This window comes from Lissotriton helveticus, chromosome 1_1 (assembly GCF_964261635.1).
Source record: "Lissotriton helveticus chromosome 1_1, aLisHel1.1, whole genome shotgun sequence".
NCBI lineage: Eukaryota > Metazoa > Chordata > Amphibia > Caudata > Salamandridae > Lissotriton > Lissotriton helveticus.
Window position 1 is genome coordinate 775,241,486 of NC_136057.1, and position 22,772 is coordinate 775,264,257.

At 47.1% G+C, this 22,772-nt stretch overlaps 1 protein-coding gene across 8 annotated transcripts in view; it reads right to left on the reverse strand.

The window, feature by feature from the left end:
• Positions 1 to 22,772, reverse strand: part of ST7 (suppression of tumorigenicity 7) — a 606,638-nt gene that overhangs the window by 330,514 nt on the left and 253,352 nt on the right. For all 8 annotated transcript variants that reach the window (XM_078674347.1, XM_078674344.1, XM_078674346.1 and 5 more), the window contains one exon: positions 10,705 to 10,787. In XM_078674347.1, coding sequence (XP_078530473.1) covers positions 10,705 to 10,787 — 83 coding nt within the window. The remainder of the gene's footprint in view (positions 1 to 10,704; positions 10,788 to 22,772) is intronic.

The following is a 22,772-nucleotide window of genomic DNA, read 5'->3' on the forward strand; positions in this document are numbered from 1 at the left end:
AGAGGAATAAATGGAAAAAAATGCTTCCGTGCGGCAGCGCTGATTGAGCCGAGTATGTAAGAGGAAAACAGCTTAGGGAGCCACTAGAAGCTTTGCCTTCATCCAGAGCGATTCTGGCGGGCTGAGATTGGGAGGGTTTCAGCGCTGCTAACTTTTCGCTGGGATTTCACGTGGTGCGTGCGCACACAAAGAAGGGAGGGGTAGTGAGAGAGAGGAAGGGGGAGAAGAGAGGGGGTAGTGGTACACGAGTGCAAATTGTGAGATTGTTAAAAGCATTGTGTCATTTCTTCAGAGGAATAAGTGACTCCGGGGAAAAGGGAGGGGGCGGAGCGGGTAAAAAAAAAAAACAAGACGGAGGGAAGGCAGAGAAGGGGAGGGGGGAGGAGAAATGCGACACGGCGGGCAGGGGAGGGGGCGGAGCGGGGAGAGGGTGTGAAAGCAGCAGGGGTCTGGAGTGCGGCTGAGGGAACTTAAGAAATGCGACACGGCAGGCAGGGGAGGGGGCGGAGCGGGGGTGTGGGAGGAGTGCACCCGAGGGAAAATACATGCAAGGCAGGCGGCTGGGGGCATGTGCACGCGCTTTTAAGCTCAATGCGCATGCACATTGAGCTTGAATTTCACGGGCACTGCAAGGAATCGCCACGATTCCTTGCAAGTTGGTTAAAGACTGTTTAAGCCCCCATAGTCTCGCAAGCTCGATGCGCATGCGCATCGACAGGCGAGACCTAAAAACACGTGGGAAAAATTCTAATAAAATTCTAATAAAGGGAATTGTATTTTGAAGACAGACAAGAAATGAGCACTGAACGACATTCTGTAGTTTCTATAGGTTTAGAAGTTATCACCAATTCCTCCAGGTACTTGACAGAGTTGTCTTTTACTCAAAGAAATAAATGACTACAAAATAGCCAGGGAGGCTGCTAGATCGAGAGTAAATTGGTACTGGTGCGTTCAAGATTCGGATAGAAGAAAACATATTTGAGGTGTGCAGAGTTTAAAGGCCATTCAATGCCGGTCCTCTCCTTGGAGCAGTTGCACGCACTAGTAAATAATGGAAACATGAGTGACCACTAATCCTTGCTCTCATCGGAATGGAAAACAAAATGTACTCTGCATACCTTTTCAGACCTAGGCTTTTTGCTAAACCAATGTAATTCAACAACTGCATCTCTATTGGGCTTACATTCTTCACACATAGGGTTGGTTGATCGATCACTAGAGAGGTCTACCAAACAGCATACGTGCAACCCTGGGCATTCCTTTTATAAATCACTTTTATAATCTGCACCTTCCAGTGTTCATTGGTGTTCATTTCTTGGACTTTTTTTTTTTTTACTTTCTAAGGAATAAATGTGTTTTTGAAGTTTGCAACTGAGTAGACTTTAAAATTCTTTCAGTGTGCTAGGCTATCAAATATTTTCATTATCTGTCTTTCTTTACATCGGCAAAAGGGATCAAACAAAGTTTTGAAATGTATGGCTTTTTACTGTGAGCATGCAAGGCATTTTTATGCCAAGACAGAAGTTTGGGTTGGTTTCTACCATCCCCAGACAAAGAAAACAGCATATGGTAGGCAAACTAAGCTTACGGGGAAAAGTAAGCAGCATTTTCTGTAACACATTCAGGTACAAAATCACACTTCTATATAACAATAGAAGGAGTGTGGAAACATCATATTTAGAGCCAAAACAATTTTTAGTCGTGAAATCACACTTGTATGAAAATAACTGCTGATGCAGCATCAACATGGTTGTAGCAATGCTTTTTTTTTTTTTTAAAGCAGAGACATTTGGGCACCTGTGGGTAAATTATTTCTCACACCTTCCTTTACATACTGGATTCGAGATGGGATCTCAAGTGTTAGAGAGGCCGCTTTCCATGTTTTCTGGAATGTATTGAACTGGTTGACCAATTAATAATCTTATGTTTATAATGTTGAGGTCTCAAATATAGATATCACATAACAAATATGACCTTCCACAAAACCAGCCCACACCTGACAGTCATACAGTCTAATAAATGGCCTTTAACGGACCTCCTAATGCCTGTGGAAATCCACTAAGGCCATCCTAAAGTTTGGATTTTAGAACTCTCACCAACCTAGGTGGCATGCTTCACCATCTAGTTCAGCTCCGTGCTAGGCGGGCGCTCTAATGCCTGGCTGGCCCTAAAACCTCCAGCGGGGGGAGGGCACTTTTAGTAGGAGATGTTTTCACTGTCCATTACCATGATGAGTGATCAGGCAGGTGATTATGAATTGAGAAATCAGGAAAAAGTACAAGCTAAAATGCACTTTTTTTGGTGGCCCTTATTTGCTTGTCTACATGTTTCACAGCTAAGTCTGGCAAACTCAAACAGGTCAATGGGCGTTTCAGCAGCCCTCTTCTAGTATCCGAGCTGGGTATAAACTAAGTGGAATCCCCTCAATGTGAACACACTAGTGAAGTTCACCAGTGCCCAGACCTCTGACAAACTCATGTGGGGCAAGCATATCCAACCCTATTTAAAGTGAGTCTAGGGCCCTATGGGAATCAGGTGGAAGAGACAAACCTTCTGATACTGTCTTAGGGAGGGTGTCTACATGTGTTCCCTAGTCACAAATAGTCAACCGAAATAAAATCGACTATCTCTGCTTTATAATGTCTTTTTAACATTCATCACTAAAGCTTTCTAATTGTTTTTTAATATCACCCATGCATTTTTGCAACTTCCTTCAAAGCCCTCTGACTCCCTCAACTACCTTTCCAATACCTCGTATTTTATCTGATTCAAAGTAACGTCTTGAGCAGTGGATATAATTAATAACATCCAATCATGGGAATACTGATTGGCAATAAGTGTCTGAGTTTCCAAAAATATTAGATTGCCTATAAGGAGGCAAGCAAGTCAAGCAGAATAACTCCTAACTTACACTTTGCCATCAATCTGGGATGAGAGTCTGGTCTCACTTTTTTGCTTTTGAGTTTGATTTCTCCAACTTTCCTGCTGAAAAAAGATGGCACTATTACTACCCTTACAAATATTAATCTTCGCCAACCAATTTATTTAATTGTTCTTCTGAAAATTGGGTACATTCAAGCTGTCCATCTCTTTTCTTTAGTAAACACAATTACTTTCTTGCAATACCATACAAGAGAACTTTGAGACCAACAACTCTACTCACAACCTCCTATTGTAGAGGCCAACCCTACTCTAGACTAGGGAAAAAAAACAATAATACCATCACAAGTCGTCTTCAAAGAACGAGTTAATTATGATATTTCTCTGTAACTTGTTCTTAAATCAGAGGCTATAGGTCTTTCTTTTTCCTCCTAGTCTCAACAGTATTTTTAGGCTTATACTGATGATGAAATAAGAGTCAAGCAGCATGCTACTATTTATAAAAATAAATTACTTTAAATCATACAAATCATTCTAAATCACATTCCAATCAAATTAAACATCCGTAATTCCAACATAATCCCTTAACATAAATCTAGACGCACAGTTTGAAGAGGATATTACCCAGGTAATCCGTAGTATGCCTAGTAAAAAGGCTCCCAGCCCACATGGCCAGGCGAGTCACTTTTATGAAGAATATGCTAAGATCCTTGTCACACACCTCAGGTCCATGTACAAGGAAGCCCGGAGCCTTGGAGAATTACCCCCATCACTACATGAGGCACTCATAGTGACTATACTCAAGCCTGATAAAAAGGCTACTTTAGGAGACTCATATCGACCATTGTCAAGCCACTTTGGTAAGCAACTTCATATGATGAAATTGTTCAGAAAGCATTGTTTCAAGACAAATTAGAACAACAATTTAAGAAACCGGTCTGCAAAGTTAAGAAACTACTACAACTTGGTAATTCAGCATTCCTTCCTCCTTCGCATCCCGTTCCCTCCAGAACTCTGTGTGTAAGCTGCACAATGATGGTCGGCCCTTTGTTCCAGCCTCGTGGTCTTGCCTCTTCTAGTTCTACAAAAGTACTGTGTCCACTTCAAAGGATTTCTCCTCCGAACCTTTGTCAAGAGAGGCCACCAGCCATCCAACAAGCACCTTCTACTTCCGGAACAGATACAGGGAGGAGGGCGGTTAATATGGCAGGCTACACTCTAACCTAGTTTTCCAATAGTTTTCCAATATTTCTTTCATGAGGGTCAGTACTCGACTCTGTTTAACGGTGGATTATGTTTTAACCTTCCATTTTGCTAAGAGCTTTCTGACTCTCCAGAATCTAGATCCTTCACACTTTAGCTTCCATTGTCTCCTCTAATGTGATCACTCACCCACTTAATGTGTTCATCTAGCCATTTGCAAGGCACATCCCATATTTAAACTACTTTAAACTTTTACTATTCAAAATATGTTGTAATGGCTAGCAAAGCCATGGTCTAAGACTAAGGAATCTAAAGAGGCTGGAATAAATGTATGCAATGTAAAGTAAATACACAGTTAGCAACCATCTTTACCCAACAGTATCCTGAAATTTAAAGACATTACAATTATTTTCGTATTAGCAAAACTACAGCGATAATGCATCAATAATTTAGATTAGAATTAGTAATGCAGTATGCTGCCAACTAAATGTATTTTGAGCTTTGAGGGGATTGCATCAACCACAAAGAGGCATCTGGCTGTTCTTTTTGCTATGCTGCACATATTTTATTCTTTGCACCCGGTTATGTTTATATATGATCAATCTGTAGCCTATTGGCGGATTGTAAAGCTGATGATCTGACTGCAGTAACTGGTGTGACATCTTGCTAGTAGGCACTGTGCCCGTTTTCCTATATCCGCCTGTCACACATCCAAGTCACTGAAGACCTGCACCAGCACTCCAGGCGGATAGAACAACATTTGCATCACCAAGACATTGGCAGGTGTGTCAGATTTGTGAATTATGCAAAATGTCCTCCGGGAGCTGCAGCTTATGGGGATCACTGAACTGATCTACGTCAGCCCTGACCTAAAATGAACTGGCATATTAAAAGGAAAAAAGCTAATCACCCAGAACGCTCCAATGCCTCCTATTCCAAATGGTCCATGCGAATTGAAATATTCACACGTCACATGAGGCCAAGAAGGGTCAAGAAATTGTGTCCTTGATTGTTTGTCACCCAAAACTTCACAAAATGACAACAAGCCTTGGTTTTGTGTTATGGATATTGTGTTCAAATTAAAAAAAAATAATTCAGTCTTGGCGGGCCTCGAGGCTATTTGTTTTTAAAAAAACAACCATGTCCAGTTTAAATTAATCATCAACACATGTACCGAGTTTGGAACACCTTGTTAGCGGCTGCCTATGTGATAAAGGAGATATTGGTTGCAGCATGTTCCAGTGGGAATGTAAACTTAATAGATAAACTCAGTTGTGTAGCCTCTGATGAGAAGTCCTAGATATAAGCAGAAAGCTGTAACAAATTAGTCTCAACGTATTTAGCTCATGAATTCAGTATAAATGGCGCCACCGCCCCTAAGTACAGCTTTACAACTGAGGGGTTTGTAATTCTGCCTTCCTTCCACCACTGTGTGGTGAGTCCACTATGATGCTTTACAGGGAGATTTCTATACCTAGGAGAGACACCTCTTCTGGTCAGGTGCAAGGGGCCTCCAGAATGTGTGAAGATGCGAAACTGGGTAACTCTGTGCTTCATTTGTAGGACAATAGGCTGTCAAAATGAGGCAAGTTTTACTGGCAAAATAAGAGCGATAGACATTTACCCAACAAGTCAACGAGCCGACATATCCAATGCAGAAAGCAAACAGTGTGCCATAAATAAAATATGTTCCTACAGTACCCCTTGCACCACATTGCAGTGATGGGCAAAATTGTTTATTTGTGTTCATTAAATTCTGTGAAATTACAGGAATGCATAAGATGTGGTTTGCTGGTATCTTCTGTGAAATTTTCATGCAAGGGTGTACCACGCATAAAAATACAAGTTCGCCTTCTTGTAAGATTATAAGGCCAAAAAACCGAGGATGGCTGCCGACAGATTGTTAAAAGACAGGTCATAACATGAAATTTATTTATTTTAATTTTAGCATAGTTGATCGGGTCATTTCTGGCATTAGTGCCTTGTAAAATGATAAACAAATCATTAAAAAGATCATTCTGCATTAAAGTTCTTGTGCAGATATCCATTTTTCACTTTGTTTTTCTGCTTTAGTTTTTAGAATTTTGTTGTAACCATGTGTGTGGCACAATGGTCAGACCAAGGTTGTTGTATGACATTACAACGCATGCTAATACATCGCCTGCCATTACATTGCGGTTTTTACAACGCAAATCGTTACAAAGACTTACGTTGGAGGGCGCTGGACTTAGGAGTAGTATAATTTACTATTCCAACTCCAGTCTACATACAGTAGGGAAGGTGTTGGATAGTAAATTATACTATTCCTTTTCCTAGAGCGCCATCCAGCGCAAGTCGTTGTAACGACTTGCGTTCTAAAAACCGCGATGTAATGGCATCGCGATGTAACGACTGCGTTGTAAACGACGTTTCCCTGTGCAGGACAATTTGCCCGGTGCACCACACTCTGCATCCACCGATAATGATTGATGTTAGTCGCATTTTTATGTATGTCTTGTCTCCATTTCTTTTCAGATAAGGTGGATTTAGGTGCATATCGTAGGTTACGAAGCCACCCTCAATTACGCACACCTTAAGGTGTGTGTGTACACTACACATTCTTAGGGTCGCTTTCGGCCCTAAAAGCACTGGTCCTGAAGAAAGCCTCCTGACACAGAATTGATTGGCTGAAACATGTTGACAATTTCACTTTCTTTGGATATATATTTTTTCGCATCCAGATCCACCCTTGATTTTAATCCTGCCACAGGAACTCTTTATTAAAATTATCCTTATCTGACCGAGTATCCTGGAGATAGTTTAAAGGTTCACACCCAATAAAACTCAGTTGTTAACCACAAAAAATCTCGCTTCAATGTAATCAGGCGTCATAGCACACCTAGGAGGCATTTGGCCCCCTAGGTGAGAACCCGATGATGAAGCATGCCACCAACTAGGTTTGGGGGGGTGAGGGTTCATTAAAAAACCTAATCGTTTTTCCTCCCGGGAGACAACTCATTGACTAACAGGATGTTGATCGATTAAGATTTCATTTAGCTCATTCTTTTTGTTTGTCATATGTGTCGAGGGGAGAAGGATGAGCTTCGTTGTTTCTCACTCTCTCCTTTTTGTTTAGAACAATTTTGTTGGAAATGCTCATCTTTGTGTGGTATTCCCCAGATTTTTGCACTCCTTTTCTAAACTCGTTCTTGCTGGCCAGCGGACCCTGGGTTGTTTACCCCTGGTAACCGATGGTAAAGTGCTTGTGTTCCCCTTCTCTTAACATGTTATAATTGGCATACCCCTAATTGGCACATTTAATGTACATCTACATCCCTAGTATATGGTACTACTTGTACCAAGGGACTGTAAATTAAATGTCACTAGTGGTCTACAGCACTTGTTTGTGCACAAAATTAAAGTACCACTGTAAAACATGGTTCTAGGCATACCACTGCAGCATGGGTGTGCAGTCTTATACTGTCATTTTAACATGGCAAAATAAACATTTTGCCACGGCTAAACCTTCCTTTTGAAAACGAATCAGTCACTCTCCAGGCTAGGCACTAAATGACCATAGCACTGGATGCATGGTATTTAAAAATTAGGACATGTATATATAATATTTTACATGTCCTGGCAGTGAAAAATCTACAAAGCTGTTTTTCACTGTGGCAAGGCTGGTTAAATTTGGTTTGGGAATAGCTAGGAAAATGGTTTAAGGACCAATTTTAATAGCAATTTAAAACAACGTAATGGTCAAGTTGGATTTTATATTACAATTGTGGAAATGACACCCTTAGAAAGTTTCCGGACTTCCTTGACAAAATGGCCTGAAAGATGAGCCCACACCTTTACTGGGCTTCAACCGATGCCAACCTTGTCACTGGAAGATGAAGTTGACACCTAGGCTGTCTCCCTGTAGTCCTTCTAGTCAGACTGCCACCAAACCCAATGGGGGGGGGGGGGGGAGGTGAGGGGCTAACCAGAACTGGTTTAGGGGTGGTCAAAGGATTGCCTTCTGCCCACTGGTTGATACCGGGCATAAAAGAGAACTCCACAGATCACTCCTCAAAACACTCCTGCATCTGTCAAGCAAAAGAAAGACTGCACAGCTGTGAGAAGAACCCGAAGAAAGGGTGGACATTCTTGCCTTGTACACAGGACCCAAGAGGTAGCAGCCAGAGTCAGTGGCTAACCACCTGTTTGAGTAATAGGGACAGAACAGCTTTCAAAAGGGATCTCTCCATGCAACTGTCCAGCAGCCTAATTCTAACATGACCTGCCATGGACCTTCCTGCTGAACTCTGTTGGAGTGAGTCCTAAATCCAGAAGGTTGCCCACCCCCTAGGTTCTGGACACTTGGCTCGTCTGAGAGTGTATTCCTCATGTTCCCAAAGAGCAAGAAATAAGACTTAGAAACCTTTTGCCAACTTTCTGCATGGAGAACTGAAGGAAACCGGGATCACCATCGGAGCTGCAGCGGTTGCTGTCGAACCTCTCTGGTCTGCCTCAACTTGCCAGTTTAACCCAATGAATTTGATTCCGACTTCCAGGAAAGTTTTTAAGTCCGAACAAAGAGGGCTTCATCAGGACCAATGCGCTTGCCCTGCCGATGACTCATCGACAACCACTTTTTTCTCCATAAAAGTTTCTAAATAAGAAGGTAAACTTTCCAGTGGGATGAACCGGTTCCAGTATCCAACCGGCAATCCATTGCAGTCGGCCTTAACTTTTGACATTCTCCCGTTCGAGCGTGACCTGATAACCATTGTTGGTGATTCATGCCTTTTGGTGCTATTTTAAATTCAAGCATTAAAAATTAATATCTCCGGTTCTACTTATTGGATTTGTCATTTTGGTGGCATTTTATTTATGAAAATGCTCTCAATTATTAAAAAATAGATAGATATATTTCTTGTGCTGTGTTTTCACTTTATTCCTATTTGAGTACTGCATAAATACTTTACGCATTGCCCCAAAGTTAAGCCTGACTGCTCTTTGCCAAGCTATCAAAGGGTCAAACACAACATTATTTAGAGACTTTTGCCCCCCCACCCCTCCTAACGAGGTTTACGATTATTATTTGAGTTGGGGTCTCAACCTCTTCAACTAATACTCCAATTTCTTAAAATTGTTGTATCCAGTTTCCGGGTCTCCTGCATTTCATGCCTGAATCCTGGTTGTTCCAGAGCTCATAAGAGCATTCCATCGATGGAGACTGGGACTCATTCCCTCATAATTACTTTATTCTTGTGCACAGCTTTGTTCTTCCTGAATACTGACACCTTATTCCAAGTTTGGTGTAAAAGATTCAGGGGGACGTGTATTCTGTAACGTAACTTCCAGATGGTACACCTTTTACAAATCACTAATGTTTGGAGTGAAAGTATTACTCTATTTTAAACAAGGTAAAGGCTGATTGCACCTAATGTGGCTAGCAGAACTATATTTGAAAGTAGGATGAGGCATAAAGCCAAAGCATGTTGGAAAAAAATATGTGAGACAGGCCAAAGCTTCTGTTGACAAAAGATTATCCACCAGTGGATATCTGGGCACATGCTCATTTTAAATAGTACGAATACAATACTATAGTCCAATTCTACGCAGGAAGAACGAAGGTGTGGGTGTTTATATCTAAATCTGTACTGAAGAAATCGAGGCACAACAGACTGTTTAATAATGCAGATTGTTGGGCTGTCCAACTTAGAGGTGGCGTATTTCACTGTACTGTCATATGGTTGCCCATCATAGGAATGTGTGTAGAGTATTTTCCTAAACTACAGAGGATTGGTCTTAGGGCCTGACACAAGGTGTCCTTTTAGTGGTAAAAGTATGCATGCCAACCTCTTGACTTAAAACTGCAGGTCGAGCAAAGTCTTTAAGAGTGCAATCTCCTTTAGATGAATTGGGCGCATGTAGCTTGTTGAATTACTTCAAGTCCACAAACCCTCTTGGACGCTGTCTCCTTATATAGGATGTCCTCAGTAATGTAATATGTGAGGTCATAAGCGGTGCATGATTGAGCACAAGTTCTAGTTGATCCACTAAAATATAATTGGAAAATGTCAGTAGTTTTCTGTTTTTAAAACATTAGTTCTTATTTCATTTCAACACTTAATTATAACGTAATTTGTTCGGTAAAATATAAATATACACACAGACCTATTTACAGGTTTGATTACAGAGCTAAGTACATTCAATAGGTCATACAGAATTAACTCTAACTTTTTGATTCAGCAGCAATGTGTGCACTGAAGGCTCACCAAGTTAGCACAAATCAAGTAGACAATATATAATGACACATCCAAATTGCTATATTGCACTGTACTGGTATTTATATAATACTTTTCAGACTAGAAGAGCACTAGTTTTTGCACATTATTATACTTATGTTGCACAAGTAAAACCTGAAAAAGCCGTACCTGTTATGGTGATGAAATATAAGAGTATGTGTTTAGCTACGTTGTTAGTATTTGTATACTGAACAGTTTCCTTTAATATAAGCTGGTGGCAGGTAGGCTGTTTGCCGGGTTTTAAGCTTCATGTGCATGTACTTACTTGTACAGAGCTTGACTTCTACACTAACGAAATCCATTGCAATGATTAAGAATAATAATAAAAAATTGTTTCAATACTCACCAAAATAAGTCCTGAGATTAAGGATGACGTGCCAGTTAGGGCAACATAGAACTTGGGAGTTAAAGTGTTCAAAAACATACTCACTGCAAAAAAACAAAATAAGAAAGAAATTAGTCATTTTAAGCGCATTTGAACACTACGGGAGAAGGCTTCGTCTGCATTTGAAGCACTTCCTAATCAGAGGCAATACGGAACATTTGCACTACACAATAAAAGCAAGTCAATAATTTGAAAATTCACTTATATGCTGGTGCAAGCAGGATTTCGACCCTGGAGAGGCGGCATTTCTCGAAACTCTAGATTGTCACATGTTTGAATGATATAACAAGAGCAGGGTTCTAATCCCCCTGTTTCTAGAGCAATGGGACGATCTTGTTCTGCACTCAATGCATACATTCCAACATTTCGAACCAGGAAAGAGGGGACAGTGAAAAACGAAGTGGGGTAATTTATTTTCCCCATCCATTAACATTGAAATGGGCAATTTTATGCGGGAGATAGATTTAAAAAAAAAACATTTTGGCTTTAAGAAAATCGAAAGTCTCCCGCCTGAATTAGGGTTGTTGGCACGTCTGACAATTGGTGAAATCCTCTGAAGCAGGAGGTTAGCAGGAAGGATGCAGACAAGAGGTCTCATTCCCAAGGCCATCTGTTAAATGGACACAAGGGCAGTTTAAGAAACAACAACAACCATTTTTTTAATGAGGCACCTCAATGATTAGTCCACCACTGGCTCATTATGCTGTTTCAAAGGCTGATTAAGGCTTGCTTTCACGAGCCAACCACGTGGACGCAAGGAAAAACATCATCTCCAGCTGTGTTTGTAAAGATATTGCCCGATTCTGGTAATTTGATGTCGCTAAGAGGTGGATATTCATTCAAGTCAACTTAGAAGGAGAGGGTTAAACAAAAAAATACGAACTTCCTCTTCCTTTAACCCCTTCGGCGCTGATGACGAGCTCAGCTCGTCATCAGTTGCGCCGCTCGCACGCTGATGACGAGCTGAGCTCGTCATCTAACGCGGCTTTTTGAAAAAAAGCCGCGTAGCGCGAAAATCGCCGCAGCGCGCATGCGGTTAACAAATGAGAAACGGCCCCTTGCTTGGTATGCTGGAAATCCCCAATTAAAGTCTGTCAGGAATGAGCTGATCTGCGAGATCAAGTTAATGGCAAACACCAGTACCACTATTATGGACTACACAATAAGGAACTGATTTTGCACCTTCCTATTAATGAACACAAAACAAATGTATGCATGACTTTATAAAAAGAACAAAGGAGTAGTGAGTGACTGCACTCGTCTGAAATCACAAAGGGGGGAAAGAGTTTCAGAAGTTCCCGAGGCATCCCCACTGCTCTTCCTGGCGGTCTTTTTGTCTTTGGGCCCTCATCCATAATGCAATGTAGGTGCAAGGCAAAGTGTTTCGTTCATTAGCATTAATAAATAATAAATAATAAAACCACTACAACGCGGCCGTTTCCACGAATACATTAACCACGCATGCATTACAACGCATGCGTGGTTAACACGAAAGCCTTTACCACGCATACCTTTACTATGAGGTATGTAGTAAAGGCATATGTGGTAAAGGTTCAAAATAAACAAGGGGGGCTTGGGGGGGTCTCCCCCCCAAATAAAAACCTCACCTGAAATCACGTCATATTATGCAGGCAATCGTCGTCATTTAAGAGGAAACGGAAAAAAACTTCTGTTTCCTCTTAACGACGTACGACGTCACCACGCAAGAATTAGAGGAAAAGGTTATGCGTTAAAAAATCATTCCGTTGTAACGCATGCGTGGTAAAGGCATGCGTTGCAACGGAATGCGTTATATAAACATACAACCGGGTATGAACCCTCATGAAAATGAGGCTCATGTTCTGACTAACTATTCTAACCTCACAGTGAGAGTTGCCCTTCATCTTTACAAGTCCAATTAATTTGGGCATTACAGAGGCACCAGGCAAGAGTGTCCCCCTCTCACCGCTTTTGTTTAGAACCCCTTGCATGCCATAGCAGACAATCCAAAGACGTTGTGGCATAAGGAAGTCACTCTCAATTCTAACGATGTTCTTCTCAACCTAGTCTCTCATGCCTCAAGTAGTGTTTCGCCTCTTGCATCATTCAAGCTAATCTCACGATATAAAGTAAACTATGAGAAGTTAGAAGCCTTAAACCTATCTCTTCCACAGGGTGAGGCTGAAAAAGTGGCAAAATCACTCCCATTCTGAAGGGCTAGGAAGCACATTGAGTGCCTCAGGTGAAATGCATTCAAAGTCCAAAAGACCTATTTGCCCCCCCCCCGATTGCCACTATAAACCGCGATTTTGTAACCTTGAATATGTCCTGGATATAAAAGATCAACACTATTAAGACGAAAATTCTCCCGAGACTTTTATATTTGTTTCACTCCTTCTCAATATGGTTTAATAGACCAAAAGCACCTCTCTGGGTTTCTATTATGAAACAAACATTGGTAAAGCAAATAGGTCTTCTCTATGTGAGATCAATGGCTCTGCCAATGTTTTCTTAACTTTGATGTGCAGCATGGTTGAAAGTAATTTTTTTTAAAAGCACTACGATGTTGTAAATGCGGGTCCCCTCATAGCATTTTTTTTCAACCATGACGCTGAACTACTTAGTTAAAATTGATAAAGTCAAATATTAGCAATATTTGGCTTTTTTTTAGACTTAAGAACAAGTTTATGAGAGCACTTTTTTTTTTCAAAACCGTATTTATTAAGAGTTCATGCATGAATCAATACAGCCCTCCACAGTCAGGAGGAGACTGTCAACGACAGACACTGAAAAAGGCATAGCAGTGAACCCAGAGTTATAGAAAACATACCCCAATCCCCTCCCAGACCACCCAACCCCAACAGCGCCCTGCAACACCCCCCCCTACTACCCACCCCTTATCCCACCCGAACCCAGTGCACGTGTTCACAGCGTAGCAACATAAGATGAAAAACAAAGGTGGAGTCAGCCAACAGTCTAAGGTACGGGGTCCACATCCAGAGCCAACACATCATCAAGATCAGCGGGGGGGTCGAGGTGCAGACCCCTGTAGTCCGCCCATCTTTTCCAAATTTTGTAGTGTTTCCGGGGACACCCTCTGGCCTCAAAAACAGGTAATTCCAGGCCCATAAGGAAGTCCAGTCCCGCTTTCCATGCACCAAGCGGGGGGGCACGAACGCTTTTCCAGGCTTGGGCCAGATCCCGCTTGGCCACCACCAGTCCCAAAAGCAGCAAGTGACGTTTGTAAGCGTTACCCCCAACATTTTCCAGGATATGAAGGAGACCCAGCCTAGGGGTACGGGGCAGGTCCCACCCCAGCACCTCCGAAAGACAGTCCCAAACCCCCGCCCAGAATCTGGTCAGCCTCCCGCAGGACCACACAGTATGGAGAAGCGTCCCTCTCTCATCACCGCACCTCAGACACTCCGGGGCGGCTATAAGGCCCGTCCGCCACAGCCGTTCCCTAGTATAGTAGGCCCTGTGGAGGTATTTGAACTGAATAAATCTAAGACGGACAGCTATAGCAGCTCCCCGGGGGGATTCAAGGGCCTCGCGCCAGTCATCATCATCCAAGGGGCCAATATCAATCTCCCAGGAGGCCTTCAACGACGAGAGGGAGGGGGAACAGTGTGTAACCAAGGAGCGATATATCTGAGAGACCTTTTTGTCGCCTAGGTCACCCATAAATAGTTTAGCCTCGATGGGACTGAAATCGGGGAGTTGCTCCAAGCCCACCAGACTCGGGCCAAGGGCATGGCGGAACTGGAGGTACCGGAAGAATTGGGACTTAGGCATATTGAATTCAGAGCTAAGGTCCTGAAAGGACTTAAGCGTAGTACCAGAGAGAACGTGACCAAGGGACGAAATCCCGATCGCGTCCCAACCGCCAAACCCGGATAGGGAAGCCAGCGCCGGGAGCAGGCCATTACGCCACAACGGCGTCTCAGCCGTCAGTCTGCCCCACCACCCCACACGATGCAAAGCTTGCCGCCAGACCGCAAAGACCACCTGAGTGACCCTCGGCAATACCCTCCTCCGTCTGGCCGAGTACAGCAATGTGTGGAGCGTGGCACCGCCCATCAACGAGTGCTCCAGAGCATAAGCCGGATCACTACGGTCCCCATACCACCACTCATTGAGCACGAGGAGGTGGGAGGCCTGGTAATAAGACAGGAGGTCCGTGGACGCCAAGCCGCCACAGTATGTAGAGAGAAAGCAGGTACGTAGCGCGACCCGAGAGGCGCCCCCGGCCCACAAAAACCTACCCAGCACCGAGTTGACACTCCGGAACCATTGTGGGTCGATTCTATAGGGATGATTCTGCAGTTGGTAGAGGAGCCGAGGCAGGGCGACCATCTTAAAAATTGCCGACCGACCATAGATGTTATGGGGCATACGTGTCCAGGCCTTAACGTCCATCTGGACCCTATCCCACACCGGCCGAATGTTCCGATCCCACGCCACCGCGGCCGAGGCCGAGAGGAAGACGCCCAAGTATTTCATGCCCTCAACCACCACCCGAAGGGACGCAGCCCATGGGCAGTGCACCGTGTCACTCCCCAGCACCCACAGGGTCGACTTGTGTGGGTTAAGAAAAAGCCCTGACGCCAGACCAAACTCATGCATGATCTCAAGAACGCGAGGGCCCGTACGATGCAAATCAGTCATAAAGAAGAGCACATCATCCGCATATAAGGCAACGCGGTCCGTGTGGTCCGCCCCCCATACAAAGCCCCGATAAAGCGCGTCCTGGCGCACCCGGGCGGCCATAGGTTCCATAGCCAGCGCGAAGAGGTACGGGGAGAGGGGACATCCCTGTCGGGTGCCCCTGGCCACAGGAAACCGCGTGGAGACCGCCCCAGAAACACGTACCGAAGCGGTGACATCCGTATAGAGCAGTTTTACATAGGAGACAAAAACCGGTCCCAAGTTCAGTAGTGGTAGGAGGGCGAAGAGATAGGTCCAGCTGACCGAGTCAAAGGCGCTATCAATGTCTGCCAACAACAGCGCCGCTTGATCCCCGGTGGTTCCGATCGCGTCCAGCGCGGCCGGGCCCGCCGAATGTTGTGCCGCGTCGCCCGGTGTGGCATAAAGCCCGCCTGATCCGGGTGGACAAGGGTTGAGATATGCGGGAGGAGGCGGTTTGCAAGCGCCTTGGCCAGGAGCTTGGCTTCAAAATTAATAAGGGAGATGGGACGGTACGACTCATGGCGCTCGGGGGGTCTGCCCGGCTTTTGAAAGACCACAATTTCGGCATGTCGCCAGTCTGGGGGGAGGGTGCCACGCTCCCGCGCCAGTTCCAACGCCCGCCTGTAATGTGGCCCAAGCTGCAGGTGGAATTTCCGATAGAATTCGCTGGGGAACCCGCTCGGCCCCGGTGCCTTACCCGCGTTTAGTTGACCCAGTGCGTCGCCTAATTCCTCCGCCGTCAGGGGGAGCTCCAGAGCGTCACGCACATCATCGGAGACCGCCCGCGGATGGACCGCTGCGAGGTATTCCTCAATGCCATCAGAGGAAAGGCTCTCCCGGGGGGCATACTGATGTTCATAATGGCGCGCAAAGCTCGCCGCAAGGATCACGGGGTCTGTAATCGCCACTCCTGCGTCGTCAACAAGCCCCGGCAAGGTGATTGGCTGCAAAGTCTGCTGACAAAGCCTATGGAGCATGGTGCAAGACTTGTCACCCCACTGATATACCCTACTACGCGTAGCCAGCCACGCCTGGCGTGCCTCATCTAATAAGACCGAGGAGTAAGACTGTTGCGCCTGTAAAAGCAGCCGCAGTGTCACATCATCGGCCGCCACCCTGTGCCGCGCCTCCAGCGCCTCCACCTGCACCGCGGCAGCAGTAATACTGTTTTGGCGAGTCCGACGAGCCGTTGCGCACCAGGCTATATCCACACCCCTCAAGGCGGGCTTCATGGCCTCCCACACTGTGATTGCATCCATCCCCACCGTAAGGTTGTCCTGCCAGTAGTGGGCGATTGCACCGCGCAGATGCTGGGAGTAATCTGGTCGCTGCAGGTGCCACGTAGACATCCGCCACCGAAACGGCTGGCGCGCCTTACAGAGATCTATCTGCACCGCCACAGGGGAGTGGTCCGAGAGCCCGCGAGGCCGGATCGCCGCCCCCTGCACCCTGTCAAGGAAGGCCCCCGGTACAAACACACAATCGAGGCGCGAGAGAGAGCCATGCACAGCAGAGACATACGTGTATTCCCGCCTCCCCGCATGCAAATGTCTCCACACATCCACCCATCCAAGACCATCAATCATGGCACTCAGCCGAGTAGGGGAGGCTACAGCCTCGGCCCCTCGTCCCCTCTGTCTGTCTAAGGTCATGTCCACTACATCATTCCAGTCGCCTCCAATCACAGCCAGGGAACGGGGAAGCTCGGCCCATAAGGCAAACAGTCGCTCCGCAAGGGCCCACTGCAGCGGGGGAGGGGCATACACACAACCGAACACCACAGGCTCCACACCAACCCTACCCTGCACAAACACAAACCGGCCCTGAGGATCAAGCCATTGACGCTCATGAGTATAAGCCAGCCGTCTGTGAACAAGAATGGCCACGCCCCTCGACCCCCTAGTGAAGCCAGCATGAAACACCTGGTGGAAGCCAAACCTCTGCAGACTCAGTGCCTTAGTACCCAACATGTGTGTTTCCTGAAGAAAGAGCACATCTGCCAAGTCCCTTTTCGCCCAGCGAAGCACAGCCCCCCGTTTGATCTTGTCTAGGAGCCCCCGGACGTTCCAGCTCAGTACACGCATGGAAGTGCCAGGAGACACAAGCCGTGGAGCTTCAGCCATTGTCACGATGAGCCAGTTCCCGTCCACCCCAGTACCCGACCCCGGCCCACAACACCCCGTTTGCCAACATCATAAGAAACACGTGCACCCCCCAGAACACAGCCCTAAACCCCACTACCCCACTAACCCCGGCCCAACCCACAAGCAACCAAACACCCCAAGACCCCCCACCCCCACCCCCATACCTCAATGAACAATGAAGTATCTGTCGCGGTATACGGTACTTCAGGCCCAAAACACAGCGCCCAAAGCCAGCCATACCAAGGGATCCCAACTAGTTCCCCCCCGAACTAACCAGACACACTCCCTGAACCACCCCCCAGTCCCAACAGGAGGAGGCAGCCCATAGTACAGGCCCCGAACCCCAACAAACATACAGTCGAGTCATAAACAAAGCACCATAGAAAAGTACCAGACCAGGATGGCCCCGGTATTCGCCAAAAAGAAGTCAATACTGCACCAGCCAATGTCTGTCCCACCGACCACAGCTCAGCATCCGCAACATATATTTTGACATAGGAAAGGCAACCAGCAGATAGTCTCTGTGAATGGTGATCAGGAGCCTTGTTCAGATTGATCCGTATCGGGCTGTGTGTCCCCCAAAAGAGGGTCCCGGGACAGGGACCTCCGCCGGGAGCGGGACTTGCGGTGACGTTTCCCTCTGCCTGACGGGTTGCCCCGGTCCTGAGACGAGCCACGCGACGACCCTGAGTGCAGCCCTGGTTGGACATGAGGTCGAATTCTGACCGTCTCATCGGTCCAGTTGAAGACGGCCTCCGGCGTATCGAAGAAGAGGGTCTTGGAGTTGAAGATCACACGGAGGCGGGCCGGGTAGAGCAGTGAGTATTGGATTTTCAAGCCACGCAGCTTGGCCTTGGCTTCCAGGAAGGAGTGCCTCTGCTGGTGGACCAGTTTGGTATAGTCCGGGAATATCATAATTTTATTATTGTCATAGAGCAGGGTGTCCTTAAGCCGAGCCTCCCGGAGAATGACGTCCCTGTCGTGGAAGTTGAGGAGCCTGGCGATGATCGGGCGAGGCCGCTCCCCGGCCGGCGGCTTCTGTGTCAAGGCGCGGTGAGCACGCTCCACCACGAAGCATCGCGACAGGGAGTCCGGGGGTAGCCAGCTCTCCAGCCACCGGGACAGAAAAACGTCCATGGGCCCATTCTCGCAGTCTTCCGGAAAGCCAACAAAGCGCAGGTTGTTCCGCCTCGCCCGCCCCTCGGCATCTTCCACACGGAGCACCAGGCCCCGCTGAGTCTGTTCCATGTCGGCAATCTTCTTCTTAAGGGCACCAACATCTCCCTCCACTGCTGTGACCCTGGTCTCGGTTTCAGTAATGCGGGCGACCGCATTACGAAGATCTTGCCGCAGCAGCATCACGTCGGCACCCACCGCGCCAATCTTCGCATCCAGCATGTCGCGGGACTGTGTAATGGCTGTCAGCAATGCCGCGTTGTCTGGTCCAGCATTTTGGCCCCCGCCAGCCGCACCAGCTCCTCCACCAGGGCCGGTGAACTTATCAATGGGTCCAGTCTTAGTGGCGGCCGAGCCCCGAGTCATGGCGGCCGCAGAGATGGCAGATCAGTATCACGCACCTGTAGCGAGGCCGCACCTCACGATAGTCCACCAACCAGGCCTCGGCCGGGGCGTCTAGAGCACACCAGGCCACACGGGATCCTCACGCCACCGGCCCACAGATCGGGCAGGCCCCCAGGAAACGCCGCCTCACCAGGGCGTAGTAGGTCGTCCCCGCGCCCACTGGCACGGCGCAGATATGGGCCACTCTAGCCCAGTCCACGAGTCCTCCGGCCGCCGCCCCGGCGACCACAGGGGCAGGGAAGGGCAAGTATCCGGGCCAGGCGCCCGACTGACACCCCAGCCCCCGGGGGCTCCCACTCGGCCGAAGGATCTGGGCCGGCGACTCCGGGCGGGGACCACCAAACTCGAGGTCCCGGCTCCACCAAGGCCAGGCAGGCCGCAGGTCTTCCGAGGCCCCCCCAGGCGCCGGCCCCCACCGCAGATATGGCGAGGAAAGGCAGGGGATTCCGCAGCTGGTCGCCGGCAGCAGGCAGCCCCGGATCACGGCCAAAGAGCAGCGCCTCAGGCCCCGGATCAAGTCCACCGGTCCGGGCCCGCCTAAAGTGAGGCCCCGGCCCGGTCAACCGGCCCCAGGTCGTCCACCGCTCCAAACTGCCTCACCTCAAGAAAGGGCACTGCACGTCCGTCTTGGCACCGGTCAATGGAGCTGGGCCGGTGACTCCGGGTGGGGACCACCAGACTCGAGGTCCCGGCTCCACCAAGGCTAGGTAGGCCGCAGGAGCAGGGAAGGGCAAGCATCCGGGCCAGGTGCCCGACCGACGCCCCAGCCCCCGGGGGCTCTCACCCGGCCGAAGGATCAGGGCCGACAACTCCGGGCGGGGACTACCAAACTCGAGGTCCCGGCCCCACCAAGGCCAGGTAGGCCGCAGGTCTTCCGAGGCCCCCCCAGGCACCAGCCCCCACCGCTGATGTGGCGAGAAGAGGCAGGGGGGTCCCGCAGCAGGTCGCCGGCAGCCAGCAGCCCAGGATTGTGGCCAAAGGGTAGCGCCGCAGGCCCCGGATCGAGACCTCCAGTCCGGATGTGCCAAAATTGAGGCCCCGGCTTGCTCAACCGGCACTAGGCCGCCCACTGCTCCAAGCCGCCCCACCGCCGAGAGAGGTCTCAGCGCGTCCTTGTCAGCACCGGATGACTCCCTGCGCCGTCCGCCACCGTTGCCCCAGATGTGGTGCACAATTCGGGTCCGGGGGCCAGGAGAAATCACAGGATAAGTATCGGGCCGGCGGGAGCTCTAGCAAGCCACGTCCGCCATGATCGCCCGCTAAGCCACGCCCTTATGAGAGCACTTTTTATTTATTTATTTACTCAAGGGTGTATATATAGCGCCAGAATTGACTCCGAGGAGTATCTTTGCGCTTTTGTGGGTACGTATCAGTTGTATCACTGTATATATTTTTGGCACAAATGTATTCGCATATCAGCAAACCTATTAGCATACAGTTAACTTTATCCGAATGTTGTTAAAACTGTCAGCATTTCAAAAAGGCTATTGGTAAGTTGTTAAGTATATCAGCATGAGATTAAATGTCTCTGCGTACCACTAAGCTTATTAGCATATCATTAAGTACATCAGCATAAGAAGAACAAATGCATCAGCGTGTCAATACAAATACCAGGCCCATTAGAATTGGGAGCCTTAACTTTTCAGAGTGTCTTTCTCAGGCTCACCATGCCATCAATGCTTCATAAGGCCATAAAAAAGTAGGCTTTCTTGGAAAGTGTTGCCAACTTATTAAGTGTAAGCGTGCAACTCAAAGTGTTACAGTACCATTAAAAGGATCAGCGTGGCATGCCATAGGGTCTTCGTTTCATATATAATGTCAGCTTCTCAATGGTAGTATCAGCATTTATTTATTTATAAAGTTTGATATAGTATTAAACGCACTATTGTGCCTTAAACATAGGAGGATTTTGAATAATGTACCAGAATTTTGTTTAAAGCATCAGCGTACAGGTGCAGTTTAAAGTTTTAGATGTGCTAGCAAGGACATAAAAGACTATCAGCGGATACTTAACTGTATTACTATGTGCTAAAAACGTATCACGTAGAAAAGGATTCAACAGCACGTTGTCAACAAGCAACGGAGTGGGAGTGACTGTGGCAGAAGGGACAGTGGCAACAACAAGCAATGAGTGAGGTACGAGGTGGGAACAATGTGGCAACAATTACTGGGGTAGTAAGGACGAGGCAACAAGCAACAGGGCAGGAGGGCCAGGCTACAGGGCCAGAGGAATGGCAAGAAATGATGGAGAAACAGGCAGCTGTGCTTGAGGGGGCGGTAGCGACATACAGGGCAACAAGCAACAGCGGAGGGAAGTAAAATAAGTACCTCAATCCAAGCACATGCAGCGGAACACCATTAATAAAGACATTATTTAGTACTTGGTCCGCGCTCCTTCGAAGAGACAAGTATATGAAGAGAAAGGGAAACCGGCACATGCCGACCAATGAGGGGTAAATGAGAGTGACGATGAAGCCAAGCAACAGTAAGTAATGGACGGACTCTAAGACTTTTTTTTTTTTTAAATTAAAGTAATAAAAGATCTTGAAAGAGACAGTGCATGCACTGTCTCAGACAAGACCTAATAATAGAAAAAAACTAGATTACCCTCAGAAGCTTCAAACTCAAGACAGAAGTGATGGAGTCTTGCTCCTCCTATTATCCCCCACTGTTATGTAGCAGCCCAATTTAGAATAGATGTGGAATGATCTAAAGCGGAATCTGACAAGAACTGGATTCATACAGACCACACAACATTACGCAGACCCACTGGGATTTAACAAGGGTTGAAAAGAAATATAGACCTCCCAATATGCCTACCCGAGCACTCTAGTTAGTACCACTCTGAAGGTGTGGGATAGGTTTGTTGAGGCCGGTAGTTTCACTACTTAGTTCGCAACCTATACTCCTGTCCAGTTTAATGATGAAATGATTATTCCCCTATAGCTGGTATAAATTCAACAATGTGGGAGCGGGAGATTAAAAATCATTTGCGACACGTATCAGGCTATTTCACCCCAAACTTTGAGCAATAACAAAGCCGAATTTCAACTCACTTGAAAGGCAGAACCAGTGATGTACACGGATAAGACACTGGATTACTCACCGTCGTATCTGACAGGCGACCACTAGAGAGCGGACGCCTTTTGAGATCCATTCCCCCAAGCTGATGGGTTCTAGAGGCATGTCTAACCCTTTGCTAGGCATTACTCACGGCAGAGAAACCACAACATTGGAGGCATAATGGGGAGTAGGAACAAATATTAGGCAAGCAAATTTTCAGCAAGCAGTGGGCGTGTCTGGGAGAATATATATATATACTCATCTTCCACATGTAGAGCAAGCACGGAAATCCACTATAAAGTATGGTATTGATGGCAGCATACCCCTATCTTCATCAAATATTTCCTAATGCAAACCTCAAATGCAGGAGGGGATGACAATGTAATGGGAGACACTACACTTTTGGCATGGCCCGCAGAGCCATGTCTTTTGGGAGGAGGTGTTCACCACTCTCTAGGGCACAGCTTTCCAAACTTTTCATGTTGGTGACACACTTTTTGGAGATGTATCAATTTGGGACACAGTAAGGCAGTGTAGCGAGCGAGCCCGATCCACTTAAGGGGTGTTCTCCCG